Source organism: Sceloporus occidentalis, unplaced genomic scaffold (genome assembly GCF_023333645.1).
Source record: "Sceloporus occidentalis isolate IW3139 unplaced genomic scaffold, rSceOcc1.0.p SCAF_41, whole genome shotgun sequence".
Lineage (NCBI taxonomy): Eukaryota > Metazoa > Chordata > Lepidosauria > Squamata > Phrynosomatidae > Sceloporus > Sceloporus occidentalis.
The window spans coordinates 2,307,527-2,334,736 of NW_028317021.1; the positions used below are offsets into that span (position 1 = coordinate 2,307,527).

A 27,210-nucleotide genomic window follows, 5' to 3' on the forward strand; every position below is an offset into this window, starting at 1 on the left:
CTCTCTGAAAGTGTATAAAGCATTTTAGCCATATTTCCCAAAGGAGATATTAGAAAGTGTACAGTTTGCAAAACTTTACTAATTCCCCCTTTTTAAAGGATCATGAAGTTCTCTTATAGGCCGGGGGGGGGGGGGGCATCCACTGTGCACACTCAAAAACACTAAACACTAATGAAAACACTGCTTTTCCAGAAAGTGTAGTATCAAGGAAGCTTCATGAAAGTCAAAACATTTATTTTTACATAACTTTTTCATAACTATAGGGATAACTTATTTCATGTATTAATTGAAAAAACATACTGCCACAATTTCCCTTGAGTACAGAATAGTCTCTGTTCAGAGGTGCCCCACTTGTAAATTCATTTAAATTAGCACCTAAGCATCCCCCAATATTTCTTCTCCCAGGGAGAGGGTGACAAAAACAGAAGTTGGTTCTAACAGTTAATAATGGCACAGATACACAAGAGTGGTTGAGTTAGTCTTACATTAGTGAGAAGCAACTTCTGTGTCCAGAAAAAGTCTCTCACCATCTTGGATACTACTGAGAGAACAGCTGCATCACCACTAGCTTTTTGCTGACATTAAAAGGTGCAATTTCCAGTTCCCAGCCTGCTGGATTTAGATCACAGCTGTACAAGAGCAAAAGCCTAAGATTCAATTCCCTCACACTTGGGATGCAACACAGTGCTGCTCCTTCTGCACTGAAGGTAGGAATCATGCAACCTTCCAGATGACATTGGGATTGCAATCCCCAGCATTCCTCTTCGCTGGCTATGGCTGCTGTTATGTGTAGTTCAATGTCTAGAGGGAGATATACTTCCCACCCCTGTTCTACACAAATATGCATTGTTTGTATTTCTGATGAAATAAAGTACCATAAGCTCGGAAAACAATTCTTTATCCTATTCCTACAGAAGGAGGGGAAAAACCCTCCACACACAGGAATATGCTTTGGTTAGAGCCACAGGTGCTTCCATGTCAGCCAAACAGTATCCTCAATATGAGTTGAATAGGTAGATCGTCTTCTTAGCTTCTTCATTCCATCAACTATTGCTGCACAACACTCCACTTTTACTATAGCAGTGTAGGAGAATCGGACAAGTCCAAAACTACACTGCAGCAATGCTTGATGAAATGTGCCAACTTGTGCCAAAAATATACTCTTTTTTTTCTAGGCTGAACAGCCCTCCTGTTTACATACAAATGAAGCAGGGACGTGGGGAGAATAGGCATTGGTTGAGTAGCATTATGAAACTTAATATCCCTCCAACCCATAGCCCTATACCACAGCTGTACTGATGCAGAGTGTCTACAGGGAGTTGCAGAAAGGCTCAGTTGCGTGTGATTTTCTCAGGAGGCATAAATCCTGTGTCGCCAAGCATTCGAAGTGCCACTCTGCCACTAGGACGGATCACCAAGTGGGTGATGCTGCCATTGTTGAGGGAGATCCGAAGCCAGCCTTCAGGAGGAAACTGTAATGCTCTGCCAAAAAAGAAAAAGAAAAAGCCATTATGGGAGGGAGCAAGCACTGCAGATTCTGCTCACTATTTCTCTTCCCTTGAGACATAACGAGCAAATCAAATCAGCTATGAGACATACGTTAGACACAAAAGAAGCTGCAAGAGCTTAGGTTTTCAGAACTCCATGAAAAAACCTAAGTATTGTCATTTGTAAGTTGCACATATTTAAGTTAAGATGGTATGGAGGGGCATATCTTGTAGGCTGGCACCTCCTCCTGCCTATGCGGCAACTAGGAGATTCTAAATTTAACATTTGCATCAGAACAAAGACACTTCCTTTATAATCCAATATGTCTCCATGGAGATGGATTGGATGTCTTTGTTGTGAAACGAATATGTTTCACAACATATTTACTGAACTTTGAGAATTTCCCAGTTGCCACATGGCCGGAAGGAGGAGGTGCCAGCCTGCAAGATATGCCCCTCCATACCATCTTCAAGAAGAGAAACAATAAAATACAGGCCTATGACTAACATCTTCAGTTTTTTTCTCCCCTTTGGTTTGTAACACCTTGCCTGATGAAGAAGCCAGTGGAGCTTCTAAAGCTTGCAACATGTATATTGTGCATTTGGTTGGCCAATAAAGGTATCATTGTTTAATGGATTTTTGATTGGATTTGCTAAATGGCCAACATGGCTACCCCTGGATATTTAAGGAGGAAAAGGATTTGTATCAAATTACAGTAATTTCTCCTGCTCTCCTAACCTCAGAAGAAATGCATTTTCCTGCCGGGGCTCCAACATATGTGGCTCTAAGTGGCAACAAGGGACTTCTTAATTGGCAGCTGAGACCAATTTGTTTTGGACATACCAGGGCACTTCAAACATCTGCTGAATTTTCAGAGATGCTCAACAAATAGAGGTTAAACCAGTTTGTGTCCAAGCCTTCATTCCCTTCCCAATTTGCCCATTCATTTCCAGACGTACACCATTTAAAGTTCTCTTTTTCTGCATTTTCTGATAGGAATCTAGCATAACTATTTTCCAGCACCCTGCAAGGAGTTAATCCAATACCTTGTGTGTGGTTTTTCCAGACTGGGCAATGGCTGCTGGATGGTCATAGTTTTACTAGCCCCCCCCCCAAAAAAAATGGACACTGTGACATCACCCTGCTGGACCTTTTGTGTAAGTACGCTGGTAGAATTTTATGCTTTACCAGCATGAAATAGGATCTTGGCTTACCACAACACCCAGCATCTGAGAACGCATTACTTCCACTCATTTATCTCTCTTATGTACAGGATCAGTGTCCATACTGGCCTTTTATTTCAACCTGACTATAAGTCTTTAGCAGAATTCTCAGATATCTAACTTGTGCAGAGCTACATTGTGCCAGAACACAAATGATAAAGGAGAGAGCAGAACAGAATGCAACACCGTGAACAATGACTGTGCCACCTATAGGGGTTTCCGTCTCTGAATGTCTTCAAAAATAGGCTGAACAGCTGCCTGCCAGGATGCCGTAGCTCAGTGGTTCCCAAACTCTGGCTTTCCAGGTGCTTTGGATTTCAGCTCCCAGAATCCCAGGCCACTGGCCAAGATGACAGAGGCTTCTGAGAGCTGAAGTCCAAAACACCTGGAGGACGAGAGTTTGGGAATCACTGCTCTAGCTGGAGATCCTGCATTGGGCAGGACATTGGACCTGATGACCCATAGGGCCCCTTCCGACTCCCATGATTCTAAGGGAAAGTCAATTCTGAAGCCAGAAGGCAACAAATCAGCTAAAGGGGAGATAGCATGCGGTCTCCCAGATGCTGGACTATAATTCTCATCAGCCTTAAGGGGTATTCTGATGGGAGTTGCAGTTCAACATTTGGAAGTCTAGAAGTTTCTGGCCCCATGCAGATTGACAGATTTACAGTTCTTTCAGATGTAAGGCCCCATCGTCTACCCTAGCAATAATTAAGCATTCATCATACTTTGGTAAAGGAACCGGAAGGGCTGGAAACAGAGCAAACAAATTGGGGGGAAAAATCTCATTTTTCCATTTTAAAATTCACAGTATATTTAGTATGAAAAATCTGTTCATTTTAAAATCCCCTGCTCAAAAATAAGGATTAGACCAAAAGCTTCAAGTTAATCCTGCAATCATATGGTCTGCGAACAGCTGCTCATATTATTAGACACCCATTTTCCCCCAAATACCTCCAATCTGCTAAAAAGCATCTGGTTCTTTAGTATAATGGGTAGCACAATGTGCTAAGGCAAGAAATTTTCGAAAGGTTTTGCATCTTAGCCAAAGTAACATCAGCCCCAGATTACCTGCAAACAATGTAACGGATGACGTTGGCATGACAAACAAAGATTTCATAACTATCCTCTTCCTGCTTTACATCAGCTCTATGGATGTAGTTTCGGAAGGCAGCTTCAATGCGTGCCCCATCTTCATAATACTGCTAAATAAAGATAATTGGTTATTGACATAGATTATTAAAAACCTGCCCAAGATTTTTATTGTCAACTTCTAATCAGACTGTCGATTATAACTGTCGAAAAGGACCTGTCCTTTTGGATCAAGACCTAAAATTCACCAACATTCATACATCAGTAACTTTCGCTCTGGATTACTGCAATGTGCCTTACATAAGGTTCTTTGGGAGCTTTAGCTGTCCGAGAGCAAAGTGACCCATCTATAGACAGGGACTGACTATGAAGAGAATACACTCTCTGAACCCAGCTCAAGAACATACCTTTAAAACCCAAGCAACCTCATGTACCACAATGTCTCATAAATATATGTGTATAGTGCCAATTCCAGTACATCAACTAAGGTTTTCTGCTCTGTGACCCCTCATCAAAGCCATTAGAGCAGCCTTCACCCTGCTCCTGTCTTGGATGTTCTAAACTACAGTTACCATAACCTCTTATCATGCTGTTTAGGACTGATGGGAACTATAGTCCCAAACACCTGGAGGCTACATTAGAGGACAGAATAGAATAGAATCTTTATTGCGGTCATATTTTAGAGAACTGAACACATTTATTGGGAAGGAAGGCCCCTATTCATTAGGTGAATAGGGTGAAATGGCAGCATTGTTTGCTTTTAAGCAGACCACCATCAGAGGTAGGGAAATTAATGTCACAGGAACACACCTTGGATGGGTTAGCATACAAAAAAGTCCCCTGGGAAACTGGTTTAAGTAGTTCTATGTATTAAATTATTCCATATTACAACATTAAACAACTGCCTGTGCAAAATGTTACCACAGCTTCTGGTTTCCAATGTGAGCTGGGAGGATTTGGTTCAATTGGAGCTCCCTCACGCAGTAAGTCAGTGCTCAATTTTGTCACCCCTGGGGAGAAAGAAGAAGCAATTTATTGTAAAGCCTTGTCTTCTAGAAACAGTCCTGTATTGTAAGTGACACTAAGAAGAAAAGAAAAAGTGAGGAGCAATCCTCAGGTATGACTCCTACAAATACATACATGTTTAATTCCATAAAGAATATTTTGTAAAGACATATCTAGATAGTAAGATTTTATGGGCATGTGAAGCAATTTCAGGCAACTCAGATCTAAAAGGCACCATCTTGCATTGCGGCCTTCAAAGAGAAGAAACCCATCTCTCATGTTAATATTCCCATTTCTGGAACTCAAACTGATCCACTTTCAGCAACAAAACCCACAACCTAATTCCTACTTACTGTATATACTCATGTATAAGCCTAGAAATGTTAGTCAAAAAATTGACCCAAAAAACCTGAGTCAACTTATCCATGGATCAATGTAAGTACTATACTTTAACTCTTATTTTAAAAAGGAGCCATCCCCGAGTGTAATCTGTCCTGGAAGCACTGATCCCCCTCTACTGTCTCATCCATCCAGCCTTTAGTGTGAGCACAAACCAGTATTCCTCCTGGAATTTTGTAAGCTCTTTGGCACTCTTTTCCTTTGTTTCATCCTTTGTTACATGCCTAGGTTTTACCCTCGATTTATCCACGGGTCATATCAAAATCCATAATTTTGGCCCCCAAAACTGCCACCGACTTATACATGAAGTCGACTTATAGTTGAGTATATAGTATATGGTACTTCACCTCCTTCTTTAAGATGTCTCCTTCCCATCCACTAACAAGTTGAGATAGAATTCTTTCCCAACCTTAAAAAAAAAAGCCGACCTTCAACCCTTTCATCTTTCCTAGTTTCCTAGTTTATCTTCTCCATCAAATGCCTTTGAATGTGCTAAAATCACTGGCTAGCATCCTGTTGTTGACATACTGAGTCATAAGTCCACCTTACACCTCTGCATGTCTTTTTTCGGTTGTTGTTGCTGTGGAGGTTGTTTTCTTCTTCTGTCCTCTACAACATCTGGCTATATTCCAATAGCCAGAAACAAATCTATGGCATCATCCTCTGAGACCTCAGGACCCCAGCAGATCTTACAGAACAATGTCCATACCTGTTTCCCCCTCAATTTTAACCAGAAATGTAATGGCCTTGGGGGGACTATTACAGCAAAACAGTGAGTCTTGGGAGTGGTGACAAAGGAACTCTAACAGAGTCTCCACAAATCAATAAGTGGATCTTTCATAATGTTCTCAGCTATGTAAGATTTGCAGCCACTGGCTTCGTTGTTCTTCTTGTAAAATTGGCTTGCTCTTTTCCAAAAACATCTGACCTACATGCATTCAGCTAAACCAAAATGTCAGTCTCCCATACCTTCTTATCCTACTACAGTGGGCCCTTGGTATCTGCCGGGGTTTTGTTCCAAGACCCTAGCGGATGCAAAAATCCATAGATGTGCAAGTCCCATTAAATACAATGGCATGGTAAAATGGTGTCCCTTATATAAAATGGCAAAAATCAAGGTTTGCTTTTTTAGAATTTATATTTTTTAAATATTTTCAAGCCATGGAAAGCTGAATTTGTGGATAAAGATTCCGTGGATACCAAGGCCAACTGTATTCCTTTTGACAGGATTCCTCTTCGTCTTAAGATTTCCCAGTCTTTCAACACTCATCTTGCTCCCTGTAAGTTTTAGTCTTAATCTCTTTATTCAGTTGTACATCAAGGCCTGGGCCCACAAAATTTCTGTTCTTGGATTTTCTCCGCTATTTGAGTCCTGTTCTGCATTCCAGCCATCACTAATAGCTTACCTTTGGAAGCCCAGAAATATTTCAACAGCACACACACAACATGAAGGAATTCCTAATCTTCCAATTCCATATTGTAAAAACATTTTTGTTGCAATTGTACTACTGTATTAATACTTTTGTAATGGTAATGTTTTAAAAAACATATGGCTGTAATATTATCACTCTTCCCCAAGGCCTGAAGTACAGAAGTATTTGAAAATCTTAACTATAAGGGCTTTTCAGACTGATGTTCCTTGTTTGCCTCCTTTTCAAAGGAGATACCGTATCAGTATCTTGGATTCAAGGACTATTTCACATAGTTTCCAAAGTGCTGGATTAGATTACTCTAAGAAGGTCAAAGCACAGTCATAAACCATGGTTTATGCCACGAGGAATGAAAAAAAATAGCATGTCCTTTGCACTAGAATGTACAACACATCTTGTAGCAAAAATATGCATCATATCTGGGGCTGGGATAAGTCAGTGAGTATGTACTATATGGCTCAATGCCTTCCAATGGGGATGAGATCCTTCAGTTTCTGCTTCTGGTAAGGAGAGTTGAGCATGTTTACACATGTTTACGCAGCTATTTTACATTGCTAAATCTTGTTAGTTGCACACACTCTGAAGGTGAGCAAGGCTATCTTGATAGCAAACTACTCCTCTCAAACACTATGCAAAACCTATTAAGTGAAATACTCCTAAGTGCAATCAGTTTAGTCATCCCTTGTGTCCCAATGTACATTTGTTAAACATACATGTACTGTAGCTTATCATTCAATTCTAAACTTCACTCACCAGGAAGATATTCACTGATGATGTTGGTTGTTTCAGTTGCTCTGGTCATAGAAGAATGTACAATTTTATCAAATTTCAGTCCCAAGCTTGCAAGCCTTTTCCCTGTCAACTCCGCTTGCTCACGGCCTAAAAAGTAAGTTGCTAATACATTTACAATGCGTCTTTGGCACATTCAGAGAAAACATCTCATCCATCACATCATATCCAATGTTTCCTGGTAGAAAATTGCTGCCTTTGCCATCATGTATGTTTGTATTGTTCACCTATTTTGTATCTGTCCTCTTTTGTATCTGTATCTGCATTATTTGTAGAATTGTGTGCTTATTATCTTAATGATATCAGGATACACAGACTTTACAGGAGTAGGAAGATAGGCTACACTGCAAACATAGGAGAAGAGGAAGGGATAAACAAGTAAACCCCATACAATTATTTCAGTTTCACATGCTTAGATTGGATTACAGGCTTATAGTTGCAATATAGCAGCCTTCCCCAATCTGATACTCTTCCAGTATTTTGGACTACAGTTCCCACAATTCACTATGATTTGTCATGCTGGGTAGGGGTGACAGAAGTTGAAATTCAACACATCTGGAAGCACCAAATGGTTGAGACAAAAGCTTTAGGAAAGAGGCAGATTCTGAGAAGGTAATGGCTCCAAAACCAAGACAGAATACATTTGTGTATCATCCCAAAAACCCAACATGGTTTTCCTTCAAGACCATTAGTTCCTCCTATAGAAAGTGAAGGAAATGTAGTCAATTAACTAGAAGTCATGAACAATTATTATTTATTTAATTAGGTAACATTTGTAACAACTTTCTACGCCATGTTGCTGTACAAAACCTGGCAGAGACGCTGCATGCAGTTGAGGCTAACCCAGCTCTATAATACATGTGTTCAGCTCTCCCATGGAGTGGCTTTATGCAAGAATACAGATATGAGCCAGAAAGACTATCTGCAGAAGCGGCTTTCTCTTTTAATACTGAACTGCTGGCACTGGGGGCAGGAACAGAAGTTATGGGGCAAGAAGATGGGGGGGCATTATCACACAGTATTTATTCACATAGCTGGACGACTGTCAGGTTTTTATGTCTCACTACTGTCTTCTAACACCATTACAGCATTGGTATACCTTCTTATTATGAAGGATACTGGGGTCTGCAACCAGCTTTAGAACTAAGGTACAACTGGATAGTTTCCTATATTTTTAACCTGTTCATGGTGGCTGACATCATTTTACTTTGTATGCTTTTAACCGTATGGTGTTTTTTTAATGTTGTAAGCCGGCCTAAATCCCAGCCCTGGGAGAAGGGTAGGATATAAATAAATATAATAATAATAATAATAATAATAATAATAATACTTGATTGAAAGGTAATCAGACAGCTAAAGCTATAAAACTCATACTATTCTCCATAGGTTATAGAACTAAATGCAATTCTGTGTTTTTAAAAAAGATCTCTCCCATCATCGCTTCCAGGAGTGTGTCTACCATACTTACCCAATTTTGTCAGAATTCTCTCTCTATCATTGTGCCCATCTGTATTATATTGAGAATGACGTATGAGAAATATGTGTCTGGTAGCTTTTGCTTTGTAATGGGACAGGCGAGATGATATTTCCTCTTCTCCAGTCTCTTGGTTTTTCTTCTTCAGGTTCATAAGAGCCAATGGTTCCCTCCTGAAAGCAATGTTTAAAGTTTATTTTTTAAACAAAGATACAACAGGGTCACCAGATACGCTGGGGAATTAAACTAATTCCATACTCTTCAGTACTATGTGTTCTTTTGATGGCTTGACAATTTGGATATCACTTCTCCAGGCACTCCCTTCTCCCAGTGTTAAAGAATAACAGGGAAATAAAAAGGTGGTAATTTTACAGAGCAAGAGAGAAAAGGCAGCATGCTTTAAAATAACAAGTTTGGAGAAACTGGACTTAGGTCAGCTCTCTCTTATAGCTGAAGCCTGAAGAGCTATTTTATACATGCTCAATCATTTATCACACTTTCTATACCCAAGTTGTCTTTCATAAAATGGAAGGACAGCCACCAGAGCCCCATGGAAATGTGAAGCTTCCCAACTGCACTCACATATCTACAGTTAATGGCCAATATATGTTCATTAGTCCAGAAATGTAACAATTTAGCTGCAATCTTTTATTCAGGGGGAAGAAAATCCAGACTGAATTTTGCTGCTCTATAATCCTTTTAGAACATTGATTTACTTGCTTTAGGCATGTCTGAGTAATTTCCTAATGCTAGCTCAGCTTTCAGCGATAGTAGAAACAAATCCTGGCACTGAATACTGAAATATATGCTTACAGGCAAATAAACAGGCTGTATAAATTTCCAGAAGAAAAATGACCAACAGTCAATTGGGTTTATATGTCGATTCAGAATCCTATTCTGAATCCACAATATATCAAACATTCTTCTGTATTTAAGGCATTTATTTATCACCTCCCAGATCGCAATATATGATATGGCCAAGATGTTGAGTTTTAAGACTTCATCCCGCTTTCTGTTACTCAAAATGAAAGGAAGGGCTCAAAATATAGGCATAATTGTCAAAGTTATGAGATTTTAACATGAAAAAACACTTTGGCAAGCAAACCATCACAGATGTTTTGCTGACTGTCATCAGAAAACAGACCCGGGTGGCTTAACTAGCAATCTGGTCCATGGAATGTCTACACATATCTACATTTGATAAAGAAGCTAAATGTGCTAATGTAACAGCTGAAGAAGGCAAACAGTTGAATACCAAAGTCAGCAATTCCAACATCCAAACCCATATGTTGTATGTGAGTTCACATACTCATTGCTCTCAGAACTTTAAGTTGAGTCTCCCTTCTCCAAAATTCAAGGGACCAGAAGTGTTTTGGATTTTGGAGGGGTTTTTTTTTTTTTGGATTTTGAAATATTTTGGAGATATTTATATTTCATATACAGTTTATACACATAGCCTGAGAGGGCCAGCGAGGTGTAATAGCTTGAGCGCTGGACTAGGATACTGGGAGACCAGGGTTCAAATCCCCACTCGGCCATGGAAACCCATTGGGTGACCATGGGCAAGTCACTCTATCTCAGTCTCAGAGGATGGCAATGGCAAACCCCCTCTGGAGAAACCTGCTAAGAAACTCCTGTGATAGTTGCCATAAGTTGGAAACAACTTGAAGGCACACAACAACAACAACAAAATACACATACAAAAATCTCACTTTCAAAACAATCTCCCCACAAAACAAACTTAACACTAGCACACCCACAAACACCCACTCGCACCCTCATGTTTATCCTCACAACAACCCTGTCATTATATTCTATTGCCTTCTTGATGTTGTCTACTAAGTTGGCCACTGATACGAATTCAGTTCTCCCAAGTACTACTAGTCTAGCACTCCCAACAGCTAAAACACTGGCTCTTAACAGAATAGAGGAAATATTCCATTATATTTGAAATATGACACAAACATCATTTTTACATGTTAAAATAGTTCAGCAATTGTGCCATGGAGTGATTTGGACTGTTTTTGGACAACAACATATGGAGAAATATGCTGGCTAGACTAAAGGCCTCTTTAGTCCTATTTTCTCTTTTCATTGTGGTTAGTCAGTGGCCCACGGGAAATCTGTCAGAAAAATATGAATGTGGCTATGTTTATTGCATGTTCTGGAGTGCCAGAAGCACTCCATCTCCAGAGCTTCTTCAATGAACAAAGATTCCGGAAGACACTGGTTCACAGATTCCATGATGGAATTTAATAGCTGTGACAAACCCACAGTGGTAAGGTCAGCCGGTCCTGAGGATAAACTATAGATGACAAATGTCTGGCTATGAAATAATACAGAACACAGCAACCAAAACGTTTGTGTCAGAAGAAGAATATGAATATTTTATTGTTTTATTATTCTTTTATACAACAATGCTTTGACTTTAGCAGAGAGAGAGAATAAGATTTACCGGTATGTTAAATTAATTTTAATGTTTATTTTAAATCAGTTAACTAGATGCATCTCTGATAAGTTGATTGCACTTTGTTTCCCGCTCCTGCTAAAACTAAGAATCCAAAGTCTTTGTTTTGGTTAGGAGCTAGGTGACAAATTTATTACAGAAAAGCTGGACACCAAGGCTGCATCCACATTGGAGAAATAGCCCGGTTTGGCACCACTTTAACTGCCCTGGCTCAAGGCTATGGAATTCTGGGAGTTGGAGTTTGTTGTGGGGTCCAGGTCGGAGCCAGTGTGGATGCAGCCTTATAAGACTCTTTGGACACTAGGATTTATGTCTCTTTAGGCTTTTTTTAAATAGCTAAAGTTAAACACTCCAAATTAAACAAGAGATATCCAAGAAGTCTTGTAAGCTTTGATGTAGTAATTCATCAACATAGAGGTAATTTTAATACTAATGATCGAACATCCAACCAGGATGTGCAAAAGTTTTGCGGTGTTACCAGGCCCAAATAGTTTTCTGTAACTGGCTTGAAGAAAAGAATAGTTACTAGCAATACAGTGGGGGCCCTCCACATTTGTTGGGGTTAGGGGCACAGGCCCACCATGAAAGTGGAAAAACCGCAAATAAAAAAACCCATTATTTTTTTACTTGAGAGAACGTCTCTAGGAATCTCTAGGTCCTCCAGTGTGACTCTGTGGTCAACATCTGCTGGAACCAAACCATTGTGCTGGAGGACCTACAAATGCCTAGAGAAGTGTTCTAAGAATCTCTCGGTCGGCCAGCACAACATCTTGCAAAACCTGACCACAGAGTTGCACTGGGGGGATCTAGACTCCTTGAGAGAACATATTAATAAAAACTGTGAATAATCAAATCCACAAAAGGCAAATCTGCAAACGTGGAGGTCTGATAGTATATGGGGGCTGCAGGGTATTAACATATTTATGTTTTTATGCTGTTTCTGCAAGATGGAGGCTTTCTCTATCCCAAGATGGAGAGACAGGCCATTTGCTCTTTAAATGATTTTAGCAGTTTTTATTTCCTTTTGCTTTACTTCACTTCAACTTTCTAGAGAGTTCTCTAGCACCTTCTAGAAGTCCTAGAGGGGAAAAAACCCCGTGCTTCTTTTATTTGTGTTAAATTTTGAACATTTAAAATACTTTTTAGACCTTTTTAGAACTTTTGCTGCAACCATCTAAGAATCCTTTACTATCTAATTGTTGTTGTTGTTGTGTGCCTTCGAGTCATTTCCAACTTATGTCAACCGTAAAGTATCACAGGGCTTTGGGGGCCTGGGAATGTGTGGGAGATTCATTATTTCTTTTATACATGGGTATTTTAAATGATTATCTTTGTTAAATTAGAGTGGATTAAATCAAGCCTGGATTAAATACTGAATATTTGTTCTGATTTTCTTATGTACTAGTTGCCATCCATTATGCCTTGATTACCATTTCATATATTATTTCATCATAGCCTTTTATGCTAGTTACACTGTAACTACTTTAATTACTATACTTCATGCTACCTTCATAGTCTCTTCCACAAATGTGCTTCAGCAATTGCACTACAGCAGGCCCTTGGTACCTGCTGGGGTTTGGTTCCTGGATCCCCTGTGGATACCAAAATCTGTGGATGTTCAAGTTCCATTGAATACAATGGGGTAGTGAAATGGTGTCCCTTATATAAAATGGCAAAATCAAGGTTTGCTTTTTGGAATTCATACATAAATATATATTTAATACAGTGGTCCCTCCCTCCACATTTGCTTAGGTTAGGGGTGAAGGACCCCTGTGAATGTGGGGAAACTGCAAATAAAAAACACTATTCTTTTTATCTGAGAGAACACCTCTCTGGCAATCTCCAGGTTCTCCAGTGCAGCTCTATGGTCAACATCTGCCAGACATTCATCATAAGAATTATGTTGGAGGACCTACAAAAGCCAAGAGAAGTGTTTTCTCTATGAACTTCTAGGTTCTCCAGCACAACTCTATGGTCAACCACTGGCAGAGGACCTAGAGCAGTGATGATGAACCTTTTACAGACCGAGGGCCCAAACTGCAACCCAGACCCCACTTATTTATTGTAAAGTGCCACGTCCCTCTGGCTTTCTAGTAAGAAACTCTGGCAAACTCTGTGCTAGGGTGACAGCATGTGTGCCCACAGAGAAGGCTCTGGGTGCCACCTCTGGCACGCATGCCATAGGTTCGCCATCAATGACCTAGAGATTCCTAGAGAGAACACATTAATCAAAACTGCAAACAATCAAATCCGCAAAAGTCAAAGCTGCAAATGTGGAGGGCCAACTGTATTTTCAAACCATGGATGGATGAATCTGTGGATAAAAGAATCTGTGGGATATGGAAGGCCAACTGTATTCTATTTTCTCGTTTGCTAATCACATTATAGTTGCTTGACTTGTTATACTGCAACCATTATTACTCCATACTGTATTTTACATTACGCACTGTTTTTTTTTTTAAAGTACACATCTCTTTTCACCATCTTGTCTATAGTTCTCATACAAATTAAATTTGCTTTACTTCTGAGTGTGCTGCTGGATCAAAGAGCATTTTCCCTTGCTCATTAAAACAAACAAACAAACAAGCTTCATTTATATACCGCTTCATACCGCTGAAGCAGCGTCTAAGCGGTTTAAGGGACGGTATAGAAAACAAAATGTTGTTTTCATGGTGAGGAACAATGAGGCTGGACCTGATGGCACTACAAAACACGTCTGAAATAAGCCTATTCCGTTAATTCATTTAAGCCACACCACCACAGTTGGATCATCCCATTATGAAATTAAAAACCAGGAGGACTTTTGCTCAGATTTAGTGTTATTAATCTGGCAAAGAATTAAATAAAAAACAAAGCTTAATTCACTTCGGAAAGAGAAAGTGCTTATAGCAAACATCCACTGCAGAATGCATACCTCTAAGCTCTTCATTGCTGAAAAACGGGACCCACATTTTACATTCTAACACACACAAAAAATCATTATTTAAAATAAAATAAATCTACAAGAAGCCAAGTAACAAGTGTAAGCAGAGGCTGAGATGAGATATACTCAGTTAATATAAATACAAGTTTCAAGTATAAGAACGTATTTTTCATGAATATTATTTACAATACAATTTTCAAGAATATTATTTAATGAATTTATACCTCACCATCAGAAATAATCTCAGTATTCTTTGACACACTCCAAAGATTTGCATTTGTTTAAGCAAATGTACTGGGAGGAAGGTACATTTATTTATAAATAAACAGAATAATAATGATAATAATAAGAATGAAAAGTAATTGGCTCAGATGTCATCCTCCTTCGCAGGCACTCCTGTACTTCAAGCAAACAAGACTAAAGCAGAAACACCAACTGAGAGGCCACTGACATGCATTAGCATCCATTCATACCAAGTTTGCATCTCTGCTGACTGAATGCTACTTCCACTCCTTTCTCTAGAGATACACTTAAGATAAATACGTGGCAAGTGTTAGGTCTGCCACTGCAGATTCAGCAATCATGTTCAATAAATCTGCCAAATGCCTATTTTTTTTGGGGGGGTGGGGGGGGGAGAGACACTCATAGGCAACAAGGAACTACATACAAGCGCACATAAGTAAAGTCCATGCCCACGTTTTCAAAGCTGGAAAAGGCAGACTTGGTTAGTTGATTGGTTCAAAGCTGGAAAAGACAGACTTGGTTCAAACATTAGCGGTGAAGTTGAAGCTTGTACACTCATCCCTCCATATTTGCGGCTTCGATATTTGCGGATTTGATTATTCAACGGATTTGATTAATATGTTCTCTCCAGGAATATTCTAGGTCCTCTGACGCAACTCTAAGGTCAACTTTAACTAAAAGTTGCACTGAAAGACGTGGAGATTCCTAGAGAGAATACTCTACTAGGCCTTTGTAGCTCCTCCAGCGTAGTTCTATGGTCAGTGTCTGTTGGACGTTGACCACAGAGTTGCACTGGAGGAGCTAGAGATTTCTAGAGAGGTCTCCTCTTAGGTAAAAACATGGTGTTTTTGTTATTTACAGTTTTTCCATATTCACAGGGGTCTTGTGCCCCTAACCCTAGCGAATATGGAGGGACAACTGTACTTATTTTGCTGTTGTGTGCCTTCATGTCATTTCTGACTTATGGGAACCCTTAGGGGTTTCTTGGCAAGATCTGTTGAAGTTGACTTTATGTGTCCATTTTAGCAAGTAGGAAAGGATGGATGACAGGACATATTTTTCAGACCTCTTAAAGGATGCTTTTGAAGACGTTTTTAGAAAATATTAGGATGATAATAATGGATTTTAAAATTCTCCTTTTAGACAATGCACCAAGTCACACATACACCCCAGCACTGCTTAGCTTTCATCACACCAAGGTAATATTTATACAACCAAATACAACCTTTCTTCTACAACCTATGGATTCAAGGGGTTATAATAATGTTTAAAACTTATTATTTGTGGCTCAAAAGGTGACAAATGTGATTGCCTTTTGGAAGAATTTTAACAAAATGAGCAGTACCAAGATCATTGTGGAGGCTTGGGGCAATGTCACTAGAGAACATGTGCATGCTTGCTGGGGGAAAAATGGCTCCCTCAAGAGTATGTTTCTAATTCTCCAGGCTTTAAGCCATCAAAATAGCTCTCAGAAATGAAAGAAAGTTGTGTTGCACATGCAAAGCAGATTGGATTTGAGGAGGTGGAAGGTGCCGCTGCTGTTGATTTCCTGCAGTTACATAGAGAAGATCTCAGCACAGAAAATCTGCAGCAGCTTGTTGCAAGTGCTGAGGCTGAAGCAGATGAAGATGATGAGGAAATGCAAGCTGCAAACCACATCTCCACAAATGTGCCAAGGGAAATTCAAAAGCAGTTGCAGTTCTAAGACGACAATGATTGAAAAGTCTTATCTTGTGCCCTACAAACAGCTTCTTCGTGAACGAGGAAGAATAGCAAAGCACATAAATTAGATTTTAAAAAAAGGCAAACCCCCCCCCCCCCAAAGAAAAGGCATCCACTCCTGAACCAAAGCCATCCACCTCAGCTGCAACTTTTTGAAATTCCAAATCCTCCTTCAACAAATACAGCTGAAGATGACAATATTGAACACTGTTTCAGTGACCTTCTTGCATAACTACAGGATTAGGAGCTTGGTCTCTCAAGTTCCATCCCAACTCCACTGGGTGGTATAACACTATACGTAGTATTCTTAGTTGCTTTTCCTACACAGCACCAGGTTGTCGAGACCGACAGAACTATTCTACAGTGCATACAGAAGGTCTCCAAATCAATGTGAAATCAAAGGCTTTCAGGCTGGCATCCATAGTTTTTTGTGGGTTTTCTGGGGGGTATATGACCATGTTCTAGAAGAGTTTGTTCCTGATGTTTCACCAGCATCTGTGGCTGGCATCTTCAGAGAATGCTGGCATGGAGGTGTCTGTGTCTAGAGGGGGCATATATACTGTGTAACCCTATTGATCCATTGTCTGCTGGGAAGACAGAGACAGAATAGGGAAGCTGGCGAGGAGCCACAACCTCCAAATGGTCTACAAACCGACCATGAAAATCCAGTGAATGCTGCACTCAGCGGAGGACAGGAGAGATCCTCTCATGGCTGCAGGAGTTTACTGTATACAGTGCAGCTAAGGAGAAGTGTTCAAACACGGATCAAGGAACAGGAGAGACACTGCAGACTATGGTGCGGTATAGAGCGCCAAAAAGAGGCGCCGGGGAGGCACCTCTCCTTGCTCCGCAGCAGAAACGTAGCAAGCAAAGTGCGCCTCACCAAAGCGCCAGCGATGGTGCAATGAAGTGCCAGCGCCACAGCGCTGTTTGGACATTGTGCTACTGGCACGTCATTGTTGCGCGCACCATCTGGATGGTGCTGTGCAGCTGTGGCACACCCATGATGTGCTAGGGTTGTGGGGTGTGTGCATGCCCTGCCCCTGACCAAACCCTAGCTTGTCATGGGTGCGCCACAAAGGGCCTGTCTGTACCGGGCCTGGGTCATCCAGAAAAATCAGCAGTAACAAAACACATTATAAACCATCATGGGCATAAAATGCTGTTTGAAAACACTGAAATTCTGGACCATGGCAACAACTATTGGGTCTGAATGCACTGGGAAGCCATTGAAATCCATAAACACCTGGACAACTTCAACAGGAAAGAAGAAGCCCTTAAAGTTAGCAAAGCTTGGCTACCAGTCCTGAAAAAGGCTAAAATCAAGAGCCAGCAAACGCACATGAAAACCTCCCAGGGTCAGGGCTTTTCCCAGGAGACAAGGGAACATTCATTAAATAGACCCTTTGACGCCTTGCCATTCAACAACAGAACAACCCACAGATTAACATGTGAATTGCTTCCTCTCAACCAACAGTATATATACCCCACTCTCTTCCATGCCAGCATTCTCTGAAGATGCCAGATGCTGATGAAACGTCAGGAATAAACTCTTCCAGAACATAGCCACACAGCTCAAAAAACCCACCAAAAACTATGTCCCCAAACCAGTCAGCAACCCTATAAATAAGCAGCAGCTTGGTGGATGCCCATGGGCATCTACTGGACCCAGTTTGCAGGTTGGGCAGCTCCTGTGCATATTATATTAGTTTACGTTTTGTGAGAGAAACCAATATATTAAACCCTGGCTGGCTGTTCATTCACAGGGTTCCTCTGGCATCCTTTCCTGACTCTTTGCTGCGGAGTGCCTTCAAGTCAACTTCTGGCGACCCTCAGGTGAACTGATCATGGAGTTTTGGGGGTTAGGCTTGTTCAGAGGGGGTTCTTCTGAGGCTGAGAGAGTGTAACCTGCCCAAGTGGTAGAATGCAAAGCCATAGCTGTGTGAGTCTGTAGAATCAGTCTGTAGAGAGGCCTTGCAGCCCCATTGAGACTCACTGCAAGAAAGAAGCTGGCAGCAGGAGTTTTCCTAAACCAAGTGGCTTTTACCCTGGTGGCTTTCCATGGCAGAGTGGGCATTCAAACCCTGGTCTCAACCCAGCTCTCTACCTTTGGTCCTACCTGTTGTGGTGCGCCTCCAAGGCACTGCTGGCTTATAGTGATGTTGTCTTGGGGTTTTCTTGGCCAGGCGTGTTCAGAGGGGGGTTGCCATTGCTTTCATCTGAGGCTGAGAGAGTGTGACGTGCCCAAGGGGCACCCAGGGGGTGTTTGTGGCGGAGGGCGGGATTGGAAACCCAGCCTCTGAGCGCTTGGTACCTCTTTTTGCGTGCCTTCAAGTCTTCACTTATTGTTGTGGATTTGGGGTTAAGGAGGGAGGGGGATGCTGGGCTTTTGTCCTATTGGACTGTATAGATTTGATTGAGGTAAGCCGCCTCGATCTGATCAGAGAGCTGGGCTAGAAGTAAATGCTATTATTATTATTGTTGTTGTTGTTGTTGTTATTATTACTCTGTTTAATCCTATCCCACCTTCCTCCCAGTGCAGGGACTCAAGGCGGTTGACAAGGCTAAGAACCATCCAAGTTAAAACACTCTAAATCAGGCAAAAGGCAAGCTGAAAAAGCAATTACTTCCAACAATTAAAAGGGTGACATTATTCCAGGCCAAAGTTCCCAATCCTTCCCCCCTCCAAAGCGCTCTTCCCCGGAGCCTCTGCCAGGGGCCCCTCACCTGTCCCAGTTGCTGTCCCAGTAGCCGCAGTCGTTGCCCTTCTCCAGCCAAGCCGGGGCCGAGGCGGCGGGGCAGGAGGCGGCCGGCGAAGGGAGCAGCAGCAGCCCCGGCGGAGCAGGCGGAGAGGCCGGCAGCCCAGGCTCCGGAGGGTCCCCCAAGCCGTAGCCGGCCCTGTCCACTGGCTGCGGCTGGGGCTGCCTGGCCACCGGGATGGCCGAGAAGAGGACCGAGCCGCCCGCCAAGCCGCAAGCGGCAGCGGCGGTGACGGCCACCACCCTCCGGAAAGCCATTCGGGAGGAAGAGGAAGAGGAAGCAGCTCTTGAGGGGAAAGCGGCGCTTCTGAGCTGCAGACGGAGGAAGAGGGCGTCGAATGCCCAGGGGCGCCACACCCCTCCAAGGAAAAGGAAGCGCCTTTCCCGCCTTGGACGGCGCGCGCGGAGGGCCAAGAAGGCTGAGGCTCTTCCGTCGGGGTGGGCGGGGCCCCGCTGAGGGGAGGGAGGAGGCAGGCGGGCCCCGTCCACCCCGACGGAAGAGCCTTCTTGGCCCTCCGCGCGCGCCGTCCAAGCTGTGACGTTGCCGTGACGTTGTTCCCTCCTCAGCTGAGGCTCCAGAAGGAGGGAGCTTCTTTCAAGGAGTCTCGCTCCACTGAAGGAAGAAGGCCCTCTGCGGCCACCGTAGCTGCCCAGGCTCCCGTCTACGGAAGCTTGGCGGGTGGATTTTGCGACTGCCTCCACACTGGAGGGAGACGCCTCCAAGCCTAGAGTGATTGATTGATTGATTAATCTGGATTTATTTTTTTATTTTGGTCCCGGCTTCTTTCCCAACTTGGGACCCAAGGCGGCTTACAACATATCAAACAGATATATAGATATGGATGGATAGATAGATAGATAGATAGATAGATAGAAACAGATAGATAGGTACAGATGTGTACATATATAGATATGGATAGATAGATACAGATGTATAGATAGATAGATAGATAGATACAGATAGATAGATACAGATGTATACATATATAGATATGGATGGATAGATAGATGATAGATAGATAGATAGATAGATACAGAGGTATACATATATAGATATGGATAGATAGATAGATAGATAGATAGAAACAGATAGATAGGTACAGATGTGTACATATATAGATATGGATGGATAGATAGATAGATAGATAGATACAGATGTATAGATAGATGGATGGATGGATAGATAGATAGATAGATACAGATAGATAGATAGATAGATAGATACAGATGTATACATATATAGATATGGATGGATGGATGGATAGATAGATAGATAGATAGATACAGAGGTATACATATATAGATATGGATGGATAGATAGATAGATAGATAGATGATAGATAGATAGATAGATAGATAGATACAGAGGTATACATATATAGATATGGATAGATAGATAGATAGATAGAAACAGATAGATAGGTACAGATGTGTACATATATAGATATGGATGGATAGATAGATAGATAGATAGATAGATACAGATGTATAGATAGATAGATGGATGGATAGATAGATAGATAGATAGATAGATAGATACAGAGGTATACATATATAGATATGGATGGATAGATAGATAGATAGATAGATAGATAGATACAGAGGTATACATATATAGATATGGATGGATAGATAGATAGATAGGTAGATAGATAGATAGATAGATAGATACAAATGTAGACATATATAGATACAGATAGATAGACAGATGGATAGATACAAATGTATACATATATAGACATATAGCTTTAAACAAGCTTGCTCCCTCCTCAATATGACATCTCTTTAAGTATTTAAACAGGGTTGTCATATCCCCTCTTAACCTTCTCTTCTCCAGGCTAAACAGACCTATTGGATTGCAACTGGGACAGAACTGGCTTTCCAAAGAGGGGTCCCTGTTGAGATGGAAATGGACTTTCAATTTCCTGGACTTTGAAAATCTCCCTACTGCCGCATGCATGGCCAGAAGGAGGAGGAGCCTGCCTGCACAAAAGATATCCTCCGCAGCATAACATCTTTACTAAGGACTGAAACAACACGCAGGCCTCTGACTAACATCTCCAATTGTTTTTTCCTCCTGTTTGGTTTGTAACATCTTGCCTGATGAAGAAGCCCATGGAGCTTCGAAAGTTTGCAACAAGTATACTGAGCATTTTGGTTGGATTGATGGGTTTTTGTTTGCATTTGTTAGATGGACAACGCAGCTACCCCTGAATGTTCCCTACACTGTATTGTCTCTCTGTAAAATGAAATATATGAAACACTGGGCTGAGGGAGGAAAAAGAGCAGAGGGGCTGTCTGTCAGTAATGAGTCCTTAATGTAATGGTAGAAGCCATGCAGAAGCAGCCAGTTTTACGAGTAGCAGCTCTGTTTAGCAGCGGCTGGAGGCTTAGTTTTCTTTTTAGAAGAACAACAGTGCCATCTAGAGGTTCTACATCTGGATCACAGTTACAAAAGCAAACCATAAAGGGTCAGCTGTTTGTGTTGGAGCAAAAACTAGAGTCTTATGGCACCTTCGAAGACAAGCCATTTAATTTTGGCATCAACATTTGTAGGTACTTCATCACTGTTTGATCAAGTGAAGAGAAGCCATTTGTCTTTGAGCTGCCACAAAGAGACTCTTGAGAAGCAACCATCCTAAATTATGGCATAAGCTTTCATGGACGTAGAGCCCAGGAAACTCTGTTCTAGGGATGAAGAACATTTGTCGTTCCAAAAAAGAAAGTATAAAAACCTGTGTCATTTGAAATGCTGAATAACTACTTAGATTTGTGTAAAATTAAAATCAAGGGCGCCTATTTCTACAGATTCAGATAAAACACATTTGGGGGAAATGTTGAAGGCCACCCCACTAGTTTTCTACTTGCAGACAGTTTGTTCAAAAATGCCTCTCCCACTTGCAATGGAAAGTTAGACCGAGATCCAGGATAACTGTGTTCCAGTGACCACTTGCCCATACAGCTCATAATCCGGGTCACTTATTCTCTCTTGTTAGTATTAGTATTATTGGCCGGAATCCTGTCAGGGACTTAGGTCTTCGTAAGTGGATTTATATCTGCAGGAATAGACAATCCATTTACAGTAAAGAGTTGCTGTTACATTGCTACGTAGGCGAGCCAGCAAAGTAACTGGTGAGTGGTGTACAACGCAACTGATGTTGCATCAGTACCTTGTACATTGGGACACCACCTAGGGCAGTGGTCCCCAAACTTTTTTAGGGTGCCACCCCTTTTCCTCTTAGGCAACAACCCTAGCACCCCCCAACACCAATTTCTTGATATCAGGTCTACTGTTTGTGCAGCAGCCACCCAGCCAGCGCCATCTATCTCTGCCGCTCCCAATTTGCCTCCGCCTCAGCCTCTCATGTGCAAATACAGCAGAGGTAATAGAGATCCAGACCAGCTCATTCATCTTGCTAACGCCAGCCCTACAGAAAAAGGAAGGCCAGCTGGCCAGGTGCCCGGTTGCTGCTCCCAAGGTGATTGGGTGCGAAAGGAGCAGTGACCAAGAAGCTTCTTGCCTGCACTGGCCTTTGCCACGTCTCAGTTACTGCTTGACTGGCTGCTCAGTCGTTGCTCCCTTTGCTCTTGGTCACCCTGGGAGCAGCAACTGAGCAGCTGAATAATAATTGTAAGCCGCTCTGATAGCCTTTAGGGCTGAAGGGCAGGGTATAAAGACCATAATAAATAAAATATAATAAATAAACAGTGACCAAGAAGCTTCTCGCCTGTGCTGGCCTTGTGGCTAAGGCTGGCATGGCTGACAGGCTTCACAGTCGCTGTTTGACTGGCTGCTCAGTTGCTGCTCTTAAGGTGACCAGGTGCAAAGGGAGAAGCTTGTCTCCAGTGAGGAAGGACCCTTGGTCTTTCTTTGCCAGAGTGGAGAGGCATGAGGCCAGATCAAACTTTTCTCCCCAGTAAAGAAGAACTCTCAATCAGAGAGGTGAAGAATCAAGCCCAGATATTTCTCCCCCTCCTTCCCCATAACTGTGCCTTCCCTGCACAGCTTCACATCTGCCCCCCTCTGACACAAACTTTGGCCTGTTACAGACTGCCAAAATAAAGCTGCTTTGGGTCTCTTTGGAGGTATGCTGTTTAAATGATGCATGCAGCCTAAGAATCCGGAAGCTGCACCAAAGCTGCACTCCAGTGCTTAGGAATGGAGTGTGGCTTTGGCGCGACCTCCGGATTCTTAGGGTGCATGCATCATTTAAATAGCATACCTCCAAAGAGACCTGAAGCAGCTTTATTTTGGCAGTCTGTAACAGGCCTATATAGTTTCTTCTGCTATTTCTTCTGTTGGCCTGTGCAACAAAAGAAAGCAAGAGCAGCACCGCAGCTCCAACTTGTCTGGCAAAGCTTAAGCAGGGCCCCAAATGTGAAAGCTCCTTGTTGTCACTGCTGCTCTTCTGCCACCACATGCTCTGAGTCCAAGAGTTTCTTAACGCCTATGCTATATAGCTAAATATACATAAAGTTATGTAACGCAGACTGTGATTCCAGCCATTACCATTGGTGTTATTATTAACTCATTTATAACCTTTCCCCCAATATTGTGGCTCATGGCAGCTTGGGACAATTAATACAAATGAAGCTAAAACATATTAAACGTTATTGTTAAAATGCAATTAAACTATACATAGAATTAAAAACCTTTAAAACAAAAGTGAGGGCTTGTGGCACAGTAGTTACATTGTTTTAAAGGGTACTGCAGTCACAAGGTTGTGAGTTTGATCCCGGAGGGCTCCAGGTTGACTCAGCCTGCTATCCTTTCATAGGTTGGTAAAATCAGTACCCAGTTTGCTGGGGGTGATTGGCTTACATGTTGTAAACTGCTTAGAGACTGCTTAGTTCACTATTAAGAGGTATATGCTAGTGCTAAAATCATCAAAAGGTAAAAGTGAGATAACAGCACACCATTAAAAACCCATGCGATCGATTTTTGAAAAGTTTTAGCTTGCTGACAAAAAGGCACAAGGAGGAAGCCATCCTCGTCGTCTTAATCTGCTTCACAGAGTTGTGTGAGATAAGGAACAAAGGACAACTATGCATGCCTAAATTTCTCAGAAAGAACTGTGAGATTCAAAGATAAGCATACTTGGCAAAATCCTGTAGGACCATACAATTACAAATGCATAACTGTAAGTTGTATCTTCATTACTGGCCAACAGAATTCCGCCTACTAATTGTGATGCCATCAATGTGCAATGTTTCTCATAGTGGATTCTGGCCCAAACCCCAGCAGCCATTGAGCTCAATGGGGATCCACTCCCCGTCACTCGAGAAGCAGCTGCCTGATGTCCCAACATCTTCCCATGAGTGATCTCTGGCACAACAGACAGAAAAAAGGACCCCTATTGCAAAAGTGGAACACACTCCCTCGGAGTGTAGTGGAGTCTCCTTCTTTGGAGGTCTTTAAGCAGAGGCTGGATGGCCATCTGTCGGGTATGCTTTGATTGGGATTTCCTGCATGGCAGAATGGGGTTGGACTGGATGGCTCTTGTGGTCTCTTCCAACTCTATGATTCTATGAAATCCCCTTCACTCTGGAGAGTGCTTGTATGAGGAGGGAGAACATCAGACAGTTTCTTCTCGATTGAAAGAGGAATGGACTCCCATCTATCCCAGTGGGATAAGTGGCATTTGTGAGGCCTTTCACAGTCTTTAAACTAGGGGCTACATAGTGATGGTGATTATTATTATTATTATTATTATTATTATTATTACTATTATCCCGCCTTCCGCCCAGTACAAGAGCTCAATGTGTAGCAATTACAAATGCATAACTTAGGGCCCAAACAGACAGGCCAAAATAAAACTGTTTTCGGTCACTTTGGAGGTATGCTGTTTAAATGTTGCATGCGCCCTAAGAGTCTGAAAGTCACATCAAAGCCATGCTCCAGTCCTAAGGACTGGACCACAGCTTTGGCACAACTTCTGGCCTCTTAGAACGCATACATCATGAGTTTACAGTCTAAAGCAATGCTTCTTGGGCTATCTGATGTGGGGTACCAGCAATCCCCCCCCCCAAAATGTACCATGGATTTTTACTATATTTGTGCCTAGTGGCCATAATGGTTTCTTTCTTTCCTGGAAACTCTGCAGACTAGCAGCTGATGCCTAATGGACTGGCATGGATCCAGGGACTACCACTTTTAATAGCACTACTCTAAAAAGTATAAGGAATACAACAGAGAAAGGCTGGGAGATAAGGGTGACTGCAAGACAGAAGAGAAATGGGCATTTGCTTCAAAAACCTGTATTTTTGGCTTCACATGTTGACTGTAATCCAACGGCCCCTCGGTGTTGCATACATATCTGCATTTGGAGATAAGCTATGACAGCATTACACAACCCCAACGCAGAATGGCAACACTGTACAGCATGTCAGTGACTGGGTATTGTTGTGAAAGGCACAATGGCAGTGCACAGCGCACAACCGCAGCGCCCAGCTCCATGGCAAATAATTCTCCCTGCACATATAATGTGACTTACACATGTATATGTCACTAACAGGCTGGCCTTTACCGTTGGGTATGGGGGTGAAGGGCTGTGGATTGAGAGTCCAGAATTACATTGCACATGGAGATAAAAACATACAAATCATTTCAAGGGGTCTGAGAAAACGTCAGCTCAAACCTAAAAGCTTTGGATCACAGGATAAAGAATCGGCTCCTTTTTTATCACTCCAGCACAAGGACAATCTAATCCCTAGCCCTCTGAAGCTATGCCAATTTTCTGTGGAATCAGACACCATGAATATATGAAATGGGGGGACCCCTCTGCTTTCTCAGAAGACCTATTCCACTTTTCTAGACTGCTGTAAAATAATTCCAGACACAAACCCATGTGAGCCTTTTAGAACTGGATTCCTTCCAACTGTAAAGGATTTACCATGAATAAATTGTACGGATGCCAGTATTACAATATGAATGGCACGTAAGTCTGTTTCATAGAACAGACAGAGTATAATTGGAGTTAAAAATAGATTGATCCGATGTGCAAAGTAATTTACACCCATTGCAATGTATAATTCTTGCCCCAATATTTCAATATTTTTAACAACATTGATTGACATTCAGCCAATATACCATATTGTGTTTAATGCAACTTCTTGTGGGGGAGAACCCCCCCAAAAATATTTTGCTCTTCCAACATATTTTTGGAGGATATACAAAAAGAAAAGCAATGGGCAACATTCAAGCAGGCAGTTATGATTATTAAACCAGACACAGAGTCGGGTTTAATTAATATCTAATATTTTTGCATGCACTATAATTTTGCAACATAGCTCCTAAAATAAAACAAATTTATTTTTGGCTCCTCTGTTTACCATCCAATTCCACGATGATCCTACAAAAAAATTTGAGACTACGGATGATGCTAATTAAACACTGAAAATGGCATCGTATTCATATTCCCATAAGAGGAATATATCATTCCCCATTTACAGACTAAACTCAGATCAGAATATTTATAAAGAACGGGAGGCTGGTGATTGAAAGCAACTTAATTTGGATCAGTGACACCCCCCCCCCCAGCTCTGTTTTGCTGGAAGTACACTTTTTCAAGCTGGGCATGAATCAGAGCATGAGACACAGTTGCGCCATGTGCCACTCCCAACCCTCCTGCTTTTCCGCCATTCCATTCTCTTCTTGACCGTCATGCAGAACACATCCCCTAACAGATGCTAACAATAGCACCGATAGCACTGAAGCAAGAATCTGTCTCCAGGGATTAGCATAATGGCGTGTGTTTAAGGTTGCTTCCAGACACAGGCTTCTTTTGGCACATGTGTGGGTGTGCGCGGATGCATGCACTTATGTGTACCAGGAGTATTGATTCGGGATTCCTGGCAGCCTCTGTGTTGATTGTCGCTGGTCTGAAGCTGCAGAGGGGATGTGAGTGTCACACTGGCCCAGAAGGACCAGAATTATATCTGTGTAATACCGCAATGCTACTCAAATGGCAGCTATGGTCTGGTGGTTTGTTATGGTTGTTGTGTGCGTTTCCAAGTCCTTTCTCATTCGGCACAGAGGGTGCATGCAAGTGAATGGGTAACATTAGCAATGGTGTGAAGGAGAATGAAAAGATAGATTCAGAAAATACAGTTGGCCCTTCTTATACACAGATTTTTTATACACGGAATCAAGTATCCACGGTTTGAAAATGTTCAAAAAAAGTATAAATTTCAAAT

At 41.9% G+C, this 27,210-nt stretch overlaps 1 protein-coding gene across 2 annotated transcripts; it reads right to left on the reverse strand.

The window, feature by feature from the left end:
- Positions 1 to 213: 213 nt before the first annotated feature.
- PGAM5 (PGAM family member 5, mitochondrial serine/threonine protein phosphatase) lies at positions 214 to 19,457 on the reverse strand. Of its 2 annotated transcripts, none has more exons than XM_089490044.1 (6): positions 18,983 to 19,457; positions 8,895 to 9,073; positions 7,391 to 7,516; positions 4,725 to 4,813; positions 3,783 to 3,913; positions 214 to 1,482 (listed from the first exon to the last, which is right to left on the reverse strand). In XM_089490044.1, exons 1-6 carry the CDS (start codon positions 19,270 to 19,272, stop codon positions 1,332 to 1,334), a joined length of 966 nt encoding a protein of 321 aa, XP_089346170.1. In that variant the 5' UTR covers positions 19,273 to 19,457; the 3' UTR covers positions 214 to 1,331. The 2 variants fall into 2 exon arrangements, with proteins under 2 accessions (XP_089346170.1, XP_089346169.1); XM_089490043.1 differs by having other exon boundaries at positions 3,783 to 3,916.
- Positions 19,458 to 27,210: the final 7,753 nt, after the last annotated feature.